This window comes from Melanaphis sacchari, unplaced genomic scaffold (assembly GCF_002803265.2).
Source record: "Melanaphis sacchari strain LSU unplaced genomic scaffold, SCAv2.0 Contig28_pilon_pilon, whole genome shotgun sequence".
NCBI classification, from domain to species: domain Eukaryota; kingdom Metazoa; phylum Arthropoda; class Insecta; order Hemiptera; family Aphididae; genus Melanaphis; species Melanaphis sacchari.
In genome coordinates, this window is record NW_020271162.1 from 3564 (window position 1) to 18714 (window position 15151).

General features: G+C 31.2%; 1 protein-coding gene across 3 annotated transcripts in view; it reads right to left on the reverse strand.

The window, feature by feature from the left end:
- Positions 1–303: 303 nt before the first annotated feature.
- Positions 304–15151, reverse strand: part of LOC112595633 — a 74503-nt gene continuing 59655 nt past the window's right edge. For all 3 annotated transcript variants that reach the window (XM_025340913.1, XM_025340912.1, XM_025340914.1), the window contains 6 exons: positions 12800–13443; positions 11130–11286; positions 5530–5680; positions 5206–5350; positions 4586–5126; positions 304–4484 (listed from right to left, as the gene is read on the reverse strand). In XM_025340913.1, coding sequence (XP_025196698.1) covers positions 1344–4484; positions 4586–5126; positions 5206–5350; positions 5530–5680; positions 11130–11286; positions 12800–13443 — 4779 coding nt within the window. In that variant the 3' untranslated portion in view covers positions 304–1343. The remainder of the gene's footprint in view (positions 4485–4585; positions 5127–5205; positions 5351–5529; positions 5681–11129; positions 11287–12799; positions 13444–15151) is intronic.

Consider the following 15151-nt stretch of genomic DNA (forward strand, 5'->3'; position numbering starts at 1 on the left):
TTGAAATTTTTATTATATAATGAAAATGATATAAAAAATTTCAAAATCACCAAATCATTAAGTACGTCCGGTAGCTACCCCGATTATTTTTTAGTAATCATGGTTTACTCGTATCGTCATTGATTATCATACTTAATTAGAAAAACATAACAATAGATTTTTATTTCTTAACAAGTTTATAGCCATTTCAAATTATTATATTTTATTAAAACATTTTTTAGACTTCAGTAATTACAGGCGTCGTAGTCATTTAAACAAAAACATATTTAAAATCGACAAAACTATTAAAAATAATTCAAATGCTATTTTAATACATTAATCCCTTTTATTCGTCGTCGTCACATAAATAATTTAAATAAATACATTTAATAAATACATACACATATAGTTTATTTTTTTGATTAACCGATGAAAAATAAAATAATACACGTATACAGCAGCAGATGTCACTTTTACAGTTTAGGTACACGTGCAGCGCATAAGATAAAACGATCGTCTAAATATAATCATTGTTTATACATTATAAAGTGAAGAAAAAAAAAACTAAACAAAATACTCGAAAATAAACGTTTAATATTATCTATAAAATACATAATATAGTCGTTATATAGTGTGGTTTGTATGGAAACACAAAAAATATAATATAATAATAATAACAAGACTATTTGAATACCTATAACTTTTCTGCACGAAGTATGAGCTAGGAAGAGTGGTGACATAAATAAATATAATTTTGGTCCAAACGCGATACATGTGTCTACGATAAATATTATATAACAAAGATACATCACTACTGAAAAATTATACTAGTTAACTAATAAAAATGAAAAGTGAATAATCACGATTGTACTTGATTCAATAATATATTATGTACAATTAGAATATAATAATAAATAAATTGGTGGGGAAAGGGAAGAACGTACATAATATTGATATCTAATAGGTGTGTCAATAGAAACTCAAGCATAGGGATGGGTACAGCGTAAAGGTACACCACAATGTCTAATTTTATACATGAAAAAATATTTTACATTAGAAATTAAAAGTAATAATCTGGGTTAGGTTAATAAAAGTAGGTTCGATAAATGAAAAAAAAAAAAAAAAAACGTGATAATAAGAATAAATAAATGAAAATAAAAAGGTAAAACTAAAAAATTATAATCTACACAATACTAGTATAGAACGTAAAATGTGTCGATCACGACGAACGACGTACGATTTATAATATTATAGGAGTGTGTGCCCTGAAAAACGAAAATATTTTTTACTAGCGTTCGAAAAACGAACGTCGAGCGGACACGAAACGAAGAGGAAAATTTTGGTAAAGGTGACCAGCGTGCCCATTATTTTTTACTTTTTTTCCTCTTACCCGCGGACTCGGCGGGTTCGTCGTCCAGGAATTCGAGCCGGGTGCCGTTGTCGTAGAACCGCACAAACGCAGCCGGCGGTGCTTTAGGGCCGTCGTCTTCAGTGCGGTTGTCGTTGTAATCGGTGGTCATTTGTGGCGGCGGACAGTCGGGACTGAACCTCTTGTGGGATTTGATAACGGCAGCGGTCGTCATGCCGTTTGCGGAGTCTTTAGCACGGTAACGAATGTCGCCACAGTCTTTAAACACGAAAAATGGTTCGATATCTTCTTCGTCCAGGTTTTCCGCCACGACGTCCTGGTTGTCGGCGTTGTTGTTGCGCCGCCGTTGGCTGTACACAACGCGCTTGCCGTGGAATTCGACGTGGTCGCCAATGTCCGTGGGCGCGGTGGCCACGTTAGTATCTTCGTTTGAGTATTCCTCGTTGGTGGACATCGGTTCGCCGGTCGACCGTAAGAAGTGAACGCGAGTGTGCTCGGTCAGGTCGACTTCGCTGTGCGTGCGGTATGTGCAGAACCTGCACGATCGTTTCCACGACCGTTTGGACGCGGCTCCCGACGAGTTCATAGCTGCAAAGTGATGCGTGTTGTGCCGATCTAGCTGCGATCGGATGTCGCACTCAAATGGGCAGTGTGCGCACCGGAACAGGGACGTAGTCGTCTCGCCGACTAAGTTTCCGGTGGCCCCATAGGCGGCGTTCAACTCATATGCAGTCTGCTGGTCTGATATCTCGTTTGTGAAAGTCGTGTCCTGCGGCTGTAGTTTGACCACTGACGGTACCGCCGGTTTGGCGATACGTTGTGATTTCCTATCTTCCGTGGTCGATCGCTTACGAATCCGTTGCGTGCTGGCTGCCTCCTCCTGTTCCTTAATCATTTTCGACCGTTCGGCTGCTAGTTCGTGATTCTTCCGGATCTCGGCGTCATGTGCGTGTTTCCGTTGGTGTTGCACGTAGTTGGCCGTGTACCGCACCGCATAGTCACATTTATCACACTGGTACTTGTCCTGAGCGCCGTGCAGGGTCAAGTGTATAGCGTACTGATCACGCTTGTCGAAAGCTGACGGGCACTTAGGGCACTTGTACCGCTTGGATCGAATAACGCCATTTTTTACGTTAGTCGGATAGTAGAAAGATGGGTTACCCAGCATGACGGATCCGAACTCGGGATCGATCTTAAATTCATCATCGTAGTCGTAGTCGTCATCGTCGTCGTCGTCGTCGTCGTCGTCCAGGTCTAATTTTTGTACCTGTGTATCTGATGATGGTGTCATCGTTGATAAAACCGCGGGCAAGGGAATTTTTTTACCTTTGGCTTTTAACTTTGACAGAGCTTTCAGTTTCTTCGATGTCTTATTCTTAATTTTTTCCCTGGCAGGTAGGTCCCGATGTACGGCTTCGTGCCGAACCAAGTTACCATAAGTACTCACTGCATAATCACAACACCTGCATCGGTGACGCCCAGGACCACCATGTAACGTTTTGTGGTACTGCAAAGCTGTAGATTTGAAGAACTTACCGGGGCACATGGTACACATAAACTGCCGTATGTAACTTGCTTTGGTAGTCTTCACAGGCTTTACGACGGTATCACTGGTGGACTTTTGAGCGACGGGTTTAACAGCGGCCCCACTTACAGGTTTTATTGCATTAGCCTTAGAGGCTGGTAGCAATGGTGGTGGCGGTGGTGACTTACTGATAATTTTAGACACGGGTAGTAATGCTGGTGGTGGTGGTTTTGCATTGGCTGTTTTCATAGCAACGCCTACTGTCATAGATCGACGTCGTCGTTTGTTATTGTCATCATCGTACTCGGTGGACGGTGATTCCGCTACGGTGGCGTTGTTGGGTTCGGAATAACGAGCACGTTTAGTCCGCCTTTGACGTTGGCTGTCAGATTCGGATGAGTGTATTTTTGAATGTTTATAATTTAATAATTGAGGCGGAGACCATGGTCGTCTTTGAAGATGAGGCGAGTCGTCACTCGTCGATGCCGGATACTCGGAAGGTCGTGGATATTTAGGGTTAACTGGATATCCAGAAGCGAGCAGTTCGGTAGTACGTTGTGCATATTCATCACAGTGCACGACCTCGTGTGCGTTTACATGGTCTCTGGCCCTAGCTACAAATGAACAGCAGTCGCACGCGTTTTTCCAGCCTCGGAACCTGTGAAACCGAATGTGAAATCGGAGGTCAGCACGGAAAAAGTACCGAGCCGGGCAATATGGACAAAATTTAAGCTCAGGATCATCGATTTCTGTGTACTTTGTGATGTCTTCGGGGTTTTCATTATCGCTGGATGAATCAGACAAAACTTTATTACCGGAAAGTGACATACCGCTGTTAGCGGCAGTGTTCTTGTCTAACAGTAAACTTTTTTCTAACTCCATTACGTATTCAAGGGCCCGTATCTGGATCGTGTCCACGATGGTATTATCGTAAAATCCCACTGTTGAGCACCTATAATTGATTGAATGTACCTTGACATGTGATGCCAAGACACCCGCATTGTTGCACACATAAGTGCATCGTTTGCACGGGTGTAAAGGAGACGGTGGAACTGAACATCCCGATAAACGCTGTTGCATTTGTCTATGATGCTGATGATCCGGATGATCTGAATGCATCCGTTCATGCTCAACTGTATTGTGTCGCCGGCGGTTAGTATGAGGACAGTATCGGCACTTGAATACTTTCGTATAAGGTGGGATGTTTTCTTTTATGTAATTCCATACCATAGGCGGTCCGGTAATTTCATCCACATCTGTTGCGTTGGCTGTTTTATTTTCTAATAATCTGGTATCAGAATTTCTTGCATTCATGTCTCTTTGTCCAGCTCGAACCACGGAATCTTCTGGAAATCGAAGCTCTGGTTCTTCGATCACGTGTCCGTGTCGATAATGATGGTACAAAATAGCTGATTTAGTGACGTTAAACACACATTCTGTACAATTATATAGCGCACCCCGTTCGACGTGCAGCTGTTTATGTGCTAATAAGTCTTTTTTATTGGTTGAATAGTACCAACATTCATTACACTCAAATACTTCAATTTCTTTGGGCGATACAGTTGTGGTATCTCCTTCCGATGCTGCTGATGGTGTAGGTGTGAAAGTGGCCTGAAATTTCAAAATATTTTATTACAAATACAGTACGTTTAAAATATTATATGTTTAATAAGCTCATTATTTATTAATTTATTTAGAGGGAAGTAATTTACTTTGATGATTTTAACTGATGTAGGTTCGGTGACTTCTTCTGCATTGATAATCATTTCTTCGTCCTCTGGTTGCTCGTCTTCATCCGATTCTTCAACTCCATCGTATTCGTGACTAATCATACTGTCAGTTATTTTTTCATCAGCAGCAGTACTACTATAACTGCTTTTTTCGGAGCTCTTGCTTGGTATCGATGATGTTTCAATAGTTGATCCTTCGTCATTATCAACAAAATCAGGTTTGCACTCTACCGTTTCTACTACAACGACATTTTCGTCATTAGTATCGAACAACACTTCCATATTGACCGTGGCATTTGTGTCATCACTACCGTTGTCGAACATCGTCATATTAGTTGTCGCGTCGTTACTACTACCGTTTTCATCGACTGCCTGCATTTCTTCCTCATCATCATAGTTGATTGAATTTGAAGCCGATTCGTCTCGTTGTTCGGTCCCGTAATTTACATCGGTAGCATTAACATCGGTATTAACACTACCATCGTCCATCTCGTGAGCAAACATCATGTGGTCCAACATAGCTCTATATTAAAAATGTAAAATATTAATATTTATTAAAAAGATGTTACGGAATTCAGATTTTCGAATTGAAAATAGCTCACTTTTTTTCTTCTGACCAAAACGGACAGTACTCACACCGATATTTAGTTTCTTCCGGAATATGGGTGCTCTGCATATGTTCCTTCAATTGGCCCGGGCTAGCAGCTGTCACGTCACAGAGCGGACAAGACAGAAAGTTTTCGTCATCTAAAAAGAAAAAAAAATGATACATATTTTATATACTTATAAATAAACTGCAATTATTATAAGCAGCTTTAACTTTTTGTATTAAATCTTTTGAATTAAGTTTAAAAAACGTAATAATTAAACAAATATTTTTAATTCAACCCAACAAAGAGAGATATGTAAATAAGTATAATACTCACCATAAAGCATAAACGACTTAGGGTTGGTGGACAACAACAACAAATTGTCGGATGTGGTCCCGGTTGAAGGGGTCTTTGTTTTCCTGCGGTCAACGGTTAGTGAATTTTGTTCTGTAGTTTCTTTTAATTCTGCCGATTTTTTTGTTTGAGCCTATATAAAATATAACGTGATTAATTATTAATTGAATAAATCGCGATACTTAAGTCAATCATATTTAAGCGTAATAAAAATGTTTTCATAAATGCATAGAAGACGAGTACACACATCACATCCCATAGCATTTAATAACATATTGAGTTTAGTGATAGGTAATTATTATTATTTATTACTGTCATATTTTCACACGAGTATTTAATTTAAAATAATTTTTTATGAGTAAGTTTAAGTAGTTGTTTTAAGTTTTTTTATTGAAAGTTCTAATTTATGAACAATATCAAAATGTAGATTTAGAAATAAAAATACATTTTTAAATATTTCACACATAAATGTATCAATAGTCATTGTTCGATGACACAATAGTTTTATCATATTCTTAGGTTTTTAGTCAAATAATTAAGCATAAATTATATTATAATATATAATATGTATACTAGATTATCAATAAGTTTGGAAACTCTAAATTATTGCATGTATATTTTATTACCAGCATGGAAGAATTACAGAAAAAACTGCATAACATTTAAAATGTAAAACATTTAATTATCTCATTGATTATATTATAATATTATCTTTCATCAGGCCCAATTAGCCTAATGATCGTTTCCAAACTTGTTTAACAAAATGTTTATGCATTAATGAAGAACAGAATATTTTTTTTTATGGATTATTGAGGATAGTTAAAATAAAATAATATGAAAATATATTAAAAACATTTCTTTTCCTTTATGTACATAATATTGTTATGTTATAATTTATTGTTATCTGTAGTTGTTTTTTTTTTTTTTTTTTTTTTTTTTTTTTTTTTAAAAATTTTTATTAATTTTTATTTTTTTTTTTTAGAAAAAAAACGAATAAAAAAAAAAAAAAAACGATTCATATGCATAAAGGTAAAATTAAGAATATTTATTTTGTATAAATAATGAAAAATACATTGTGGTAAATTACTATTACTTATATATAAATTAAATGGTAACACTTCAAGATTAATAGTTAACGTTGAAAACAACAATTTTATTATTTTTTTATGAACAGTTGTACATTTATTAACAATTTTAAAAACCGGACAAGTCATTCTGCTATATATCAAGTTGTCTTGAGAGTACCTTACATTATTGACTAAGCTGTTGTAATTGACGTGTTAAATTTGAATTTAATAACTAAGCATTACATTTGATAAATGCAATTTTATTAAATTAATTTTTCCAAAAATAACATATTTATTATATAATAGTAATCAAAACAGTACATCATACATTAATATTATTAACCTTAATTATAAGTCAATACTAACATACCACAGAATAGTGTGAATTGAGGTATAAAAAAAGCTTAAAAACAATTTAAATATTTTAAAAATTTCACTGAAAATGAAAGGCAATTAAAATATTAGTAGTATGTTACAATTTTCTATAATTTATATTTTTTTAATTAAGTATCATTATTTTTAGAATAAATATCCAATTTACCTATATAAAAATAATATTTTCAATTACTCATAAAAAATGAATGTGGCTTTAAAATAAACTTTTTCTTTAGTTTCAATGAGAATGACTGTAAGGAAAATTGTATAAAACACTCAATTTTTAAGTATTTTAAATAAAAATGTAATGAATTTTCAATAACAAAATAATTTTGATTTATCATAATTAGGCTGACGTTGAATTCTCAAACGCCTAAATAAAAATGTCACAGTATATAATTTTTTTAATAACTTTAAGAACATTTGAAAAACCTTTTAATATATTTTTAAGCAATATGACTTTTATAGTAATTGTATCACTGAAAATAGAAAAAAAACTAAAAAAATGACGAATATTTCTACGGTTATTTCTTTTTAAAATATAACCAAGTAACAAAATGTATTTTATAAAATATTTGTATTTAGTAAATATTCCAATTTTTTTTTGATAATTTTTAAAAATCTAGAAATTTTATACTTCTGACTTTAACGACTAGTTCAAATAAGTCACTAAAAACTTAAGTTTAATTTAAAAATTGAAGATCCAAAGTTTGATGAAAAATATACTATGTTAAAACCAACAATAGAATCGTCGCTGTACTTTAAATCAAAAATATAAGTAAATTATATTTATGATGTGGGTGGTAAATTCAGTCGATAAAAATAAGAAGTAGAGAATAATTTCGATTTGTTAAATGTTGTTTTGTATGACACAGAATTAAAAATCAAAAAACAATATAACGCAGAGAGAATGATATAGACATAGTAACGATACGAAAGAAAAGCAGAATACTGCGCTTATAAGTATGAAAAATCGGTGCATAAATCTATAATCTCGAATGTACATGAAGAAAAATAAGTTTAAGAATTTCACCGTGTGGGACTAGCAACAAAATTATTACATATAAAATATGTAATACAAACAGAAAATATCAGGAGAAGGGATGGTTTAATGTCGAAAAAGTAGTTTTAGAGATATGACATAAAATACTCACTAACATGATAGTGAAATTATTTCACAGAAAAAAAGTGAAATATTTTAAAGTAGTTGAAGGCGGCGTATAGTTTTACTTTTTAAAAGCTATTTCGATTTAAAGCTTTTGAAAAACTATTTTTGTTAATTATCAAGCGATATATTTAATATATTATAATAACGTTAATAAAGAGATTATTGAAAATATAATTTTCAATCAAATTTATAAGTTTTTTATTTCTGATAGTAAGTTATAATCATTACATTATGACTATTTTTTGTGATCTTATTTCTGTGCGATTGAGATTTGAGATATGGTTGAAAATATTAGGATGACATTTCTAAATGCTTAATTATTTTATATAATATAACATACACATAATATATGAACTTTGATAAGCACCTTTAAATTGATCGGTTATAGGTTAGGCTAATGTTCATGGAACCAGAGAATCAAACATGCTTACTACAGTTAAATTATATATTACCAAATGACTTATTGTCATATTGATAATTAATGGATAATTCGTGTTATTGAGTGACGCGAAAAGTTAATTGCAATTACCTAGAGACTGATGAGTTAGAGACACAAGTCAAATTATAAACTTGAAAAATAATTTGTCAGGGGTTACAAAATGAAATGGAATTGGAAAACGAATAATGACATTAACTTATCCACAAAATAATAAGCGACGCTGTTAAAAATACATCCGAAACGGGTGTATAAATGTGCGGACTATAATCGTACCCAAATACGCGTGTAGGGTAGAATAATATTATAATTTAATAATATGTGTGCTATTAATTATCTATAGTATAAGTAACACGAATTTAAATTGGTAAAGATCTGATTCGAGCGACGAGACACACATATTTTGAAAAGTGTGATATTTCTATGGAATTTTGAAAGAAAAAACTGGACATATACGCACCTACTTAATACTTTAAGTCTTAAGACTAATAAATATAATAATTTTATAGTTGCATTTATTATTCAATGATAAATTGTGATATTAGTTAAATGTGAAATTATGTTTTGATGTCATGTTAGAAAACAACGCTATACTATAGTTATTAAAAATATAGTACAAATAAATTGTTTTGTGACAAAAGGTTATTGATTATGTTATTATCACGTCGCATTATATAGTACCGTGTTTTAGCATTATATATAATTATACAAATTTCGATAAAGTTCGCTTATTGGTGATCTACCATGTACCTATAAGTTTCATAATCGTTTTTTAAAATTAATACTAGTTCAATCGGTTTATATTAAATTAAAATATATAATCGAGATACACTAGGGTTTGACTTTAATAATAATTATCATCTAATTATATAATTTTATCATTTTTAGTAGTAAATAATAAATTAACTTTAAGTATAATAATAATTAATATCATCAATTTATATGATGATATAAAATCAACTTATCGTATTATTTTTTTATGATTTGCAGGCATCGCTAAATGCAAAATTGGATGTCAGTGCACTATTTGTTTTTACAGAACCGTACACGCAACATAAACAAAATTAATTCATCCAAAATAATTTTTAATGATTTCAAAGTAATCTCAGAGTAAAATGACTCGCTATAAAAATGTATTAATATTTTAGTAATGTAAATTACTATTAATATTTTCGAGAGATTAACATACTATTTTTGTAAAAATGTAATTATTTTACTAAAAAAATAAAAAAACAAATATACATTTAAATAGATAAACATTTTTTTTTAAGACGAAATTATTTAGTCACACAATTAAAAATATTATTCTCTATAATTTTACTCTAATATTATTCAAAACAATAAAAAACAAAGTTTCGTGAATACAAGAAATAAAAAAAATAAATTTCTATGATGCAGCCATCGCTTAAAGAGAAAAAAAAATAGTGCATTGAAATCCTTTAGAACGACGAGTTGGAATGAGGTATTTTTTGAGTAGTAATTTATATATACAAGTGTAAGTATTGTGTCAACTATCGGTCATATACAAAAAGATAAGAACCCAAGTAATAAAGTAGCAATTATTCTTATTAATAAAAATATTGCAGCGTAATATTAATTAGTTTATAAAAGTAAACAAAACGATAAATGACTGCAGTAATTTGAATTGTGTAGCGATGATCTTTGTATCTAAATAGTAATATTTCAAAAAACATCTTTGAAATTTAGAAGATATACTCGTAACTATAAGTTGTTAAAAATATTTTTTTGTTTTAAATCCATCACGTCAGTTATTATATTTATGCCAATGTTCGTTTACATTTTTCGAAAGAGGTCAAATTATTTAAGGTCTGAGTTAAGCAAGAGTTAATCCAATTCAGTTAATATATTATATAGGTTATGGGCACACTTCAAATTTTTTTTTTATTTAAATTAAATTTTGTATTAATGACTACAGAGTTTCACGGAATAAATAAACATGTACTGGTATGTTTAAGATAAATATTAATAATGAAAAGGATGGTTTGATATCGGCAATCATTGATGTCGTTTTGAGGTAAATTAAATTTTTAAGCCATACCATGTTAAAATTTTAATTTAAAGTAACATCCAAATCGTTTTATCGTAGTAAGTTCCATTGTTGGATATTAGTTGTTATGTAATTACAAGATTATTTAAAAAAAAATTGTTCATACTAAAAGGAACTACTTAATCACAGTCAAAATAAACACCCAAATTTAAACACGATAAAAAAGACAATATTTGTTGTTTTTGCTTTTTTTCAATATAATAATGTATTAATACAAATATAAATTATTGTTTTAAAATTCGTTATTAATATATAATTCAAACTTAAATAACTTTTATTATATTGCTGATAAAAAAAAGATTTAAAACACAAAAATATCGACTTTTGTATTTTTTATAAATTTTGGTTTTCAACTGTAAATGGCTCTATAACCTAAGTGGTCATTTTTTACACGAAACGAGTTTTACACAAAATGTATGGGTATGTTTCGTGTTCTCTTAAAAGCTTTAACCAGTGTTAGGTACGTACATATAATTCGTTATTGGCTGCCGTGTCAATGGCAATAGTGGTTGTGTCGTCATTGTGTTGCGACGAATTAATACTAGTGGCACTGGAATTGCTGACGAATTCTCCTCTTCTGTAGTGTGCCTTGACGTGGTTCAAAACAGTAAGTCGATCGCAGTCTCTGTTATGTGCAACAAAGAAAAAAAAATCATAAATAAATTATAAAATATTTTAAAATTATTTTCAGTGGAGACAGCAGTTTTTATTACTGAAGAGATATTATAATTAATTTATAGGTAATATAATATATAAAATGGAACATTAAATGTTGCGGTTTTAATTTGAATATTTGATAAGTCGTGTGAATGAAACGGTGGGTGCACTTAGCAATACACTATTTTGCTATTTGTTCGTGTCAGGCACATGTGTCAAATGTCAATGAATATCATATGGTCACTATTTTCATGACATTTAAAACTTTTTAAAAGATAGTATCGCCTGAAAAAGAATATAGATTAGAGAAAACTTAATACTTAAGTTGTTGCATTACCGTACAATATAAGAAGTTTAAGAAATATTAAAAATCGTTTTAATTAGAACATAGAAATTTGTATACGAATCAAAATCGATTTTCAACATTAAAATTCTGTCAAAGGTTTAGTCAGATTAGATATAAGCACAACTTTTTTATTTTATGACTAACGATTAAATTAGTACGTAGAATACTATAATAATATATTTGAAATATAAAATAAATGATCAAATGTTGGAATAAATCAGCAAAAAAATTAATAATAATAAATAATTTTGTTTAGATTTTTACCCTTCAACACTTAAGCTACTAACACTACAATTAATAATAAATAAAATCATTAATATAAAATATATATACAATTTTTTTTAAATATATTTTATAATATAAATTATAAAAATTTAATAATACATTGTTTTTGTTATCATCACTAAAGCCACCAAACTATAACCACAACTAATGTGAAATAAACATACTGTGGTTATTCGTTAACTATTTGTATTTTTTATTAAAATAAAAATGTATAAAAGTGATATCAGTGTTATTGTTTTTATTCTATGACCACACGCAACATATAAATTTTTCGTTTAGCCAAACCAATTTTATGTAGTTGACTTTAATATTAAAATTAATTGAGTTCAATTGATCTGTTATTAAACTTAAAGATAAGAAAATTATCTGTATAAGTATGTCGGTTTTTTGACAATACTTCATTTTCATAAATGCTATAAGTATATAAAATATGATAATTTAAAAATGATTATCATATCACAGAAAAATTAAAATACAGTAAGAAATCCGACGTATAAACGCAGATAATGTGGATTTTAATTAATAATAGGTCAACTCATCTCATGGCTTATAACAAAAGATTAGTTTGTAGATGAAATCAAATGTACTAAATATTTTTTTTTTTTTTTTTGATATTAGCTAGCACTTTTTTATCGTTTCTATTTTATTGATATAGATGTGTGTGTGTGTATGTGTTTGTGTGTGGAGGAAGGATGACAACGTTTCTTTTTCAGATAGGTTTGCGGGTATAGTAATAATAAGAATTGAAAAAAAAATTAAAAGAAAAATGTTCACGTATGCAGTGAAATAGAAATATCACCAACTTGCATCCGCGTGTAAATGTTTATCATATTATAATCATTTTATTCACCTGAAGAAGCATTTTTTGCACTTCCAAACGGTCTTGCTGCGGTTGTCGCCTCCCGTAGCCGACGACAGACTGGAATTCGACACCGCGGAGTTGTGGGTCATGTGCTGGTTCAGCTGTTGGTTCCGGATCGCGGCGGCTTTGGACCTTTTCAACTGTCCCGCTACTGCCGCGGCCTTACCCGACAAAGACGTCAACTGGAGTTGGTGCTGCTTGAGCGATAACGAAGCACCCTTGTTGTGGGCAAAAGCTGGCGCCCGCCGCTTCCTGGCGATGCCGCCGCCTACAGACTTGCGGACACCCTTTCCATCCTCACACTCACCACCGGCCGCCTTATCCGCTCCATCTGTTATGTCCATCTCCATTACAGTCAGGTACCGATTGTACTTGCTGTAATTCCGGCGGCCCGTCTCGTCTGTCATCAGTACTTTCGCACCCTGGTGCGAGGTTGCCACCGCTATCGACTCCTCACCACCACCTTTCCTCGCTGACTTGAGCCGGATGTGTTTGGTAATGTCCCAGCGCCAATTTGACCGGTACGCGCAGCACGAACACTCAAACGGCTTGCGGTTTAAGTGGCCAACGATGTGCACGTGGAACCGCGAAGCGGTAGCCGCCCAGAAAGTGCAGTGTGGGCACTTGAACACCTGCAGTATAGATATATTTTTATTATACTTTATGCATAAGTAAGTACGGGAACGGGACAAGCTAAAAAAATATATTATAAATACAATTTGCTTTATACAAATTAATAATTTAACAGGTATGAATAAGTAAAAGAATGGAAGAGTTCAGCATCGAGAATATAAGCTGAAGGATTGGAGGATTATCAAAAATAGTTTTCCGAAGAAGTTAAGATAGCGTGGAAGCGAAGTAAAGTGAAAAGGTATATTGAAAGTATTGAGAGGTCAACTGTGCCAGTTAAGATGTTAGATAGAGATTCAAAATTAGTCGACCAAATTTTTATCAGTACCTAGTGTGTTTGTTAGGGGGATGGAAGTATATCCGTCTAAACAAAAATCACGTTAGAATAGTCTTTGGTCTCTTTCAAACATATTATTTAACTGAAATAATTGAATAGAATATTTTTATAATCGAAGATTGGGCGTACAAGTGTAGGTACAATATAGAGCCTTGAGAGATACTACTAGATTGAAATCATGGGATATGAGAAGTTTGAGGCCTAAAAGTGTCAATACTTTGCAGTATTTAATCTAATATTAAATTAATATCTATGGCTTATAGTGCATACGTATTTTATAAGTATCTAAAATTCACTTTTTTTCAAAATGTACTCTAAATAAAATATTAAATTTTCTTTGATGTAAGATATAAGATATGTCCATCTATACTTTGAATTTGATATTGATATATTAATACAATTAACAAATTATTTAAATTTCAAACATAATAATACATTCATATTAGTAAATATAACAATTATTTACTATTATATCATTATCATTTTTTATTATAACTAAAAACATATTAAAACATAAAAATATTTTTGTAGGAACTATAGAATTTATAAAGCTTATATTTAAGTATTAATTTAAACTATGGAATATCAATTTTAAAATTATACTTCAAAAGTACAAAAGGTAATACTTTTTAACTCTTATATTTACTTAAATATAACATAATGTAAACTATTGTACCAATTATGCCGGGTAAACTTTAGGTAAATGTTTTCGAATAAAAAAATATTTTTTTAGAAAATTTGTCTAAAATTGTGTGAGCATAATATTTAAGTTATTTTTGATAAATATTCTTTACTTTGTAATAGAATTGATTATTATAGGTATTTTTTATTATTGCATAGAGGCAATGCGAAATCAGTTTCCGCGGCACCATTGGTTCAAAAATGAAAAAAAGGTATTTTTTATGATTACTTATTATAATATACATAAAAAAAATATCTTATTATTAACAATTAAATTTATAAACAAAAAATTTCGGACTGACTTAGTTCTAATTGTATTTATAGAATCATTGTTAAACGTAAAAACTATAAAGTGAAATAGTAAATTATTTTTTCAAAAAAAAGTTTGACTAAAATTAAGCAAGCAGTAAACCGAAATGGTAATTAGTAATTAAAATTGTTTAAATAAGTCCATGGATACTGTTCCGTATACATTATATATATAAAATATATTACCGTCAATATAGAAAATTCGGGTAATGATAATATTGATCAATCAATTCGGTGACCATTGAATTGGCTCCCAATATTAGGTTAGGTACCTAGTCAAGACTTGAATTGGCTCCCAAGACAGGTAATATTAAATTGGCTCCCAATATAATTTTTAAAAAGTGGTTCTCAAAATATAAAAGTTGTGGTTAAGATTGGACGAT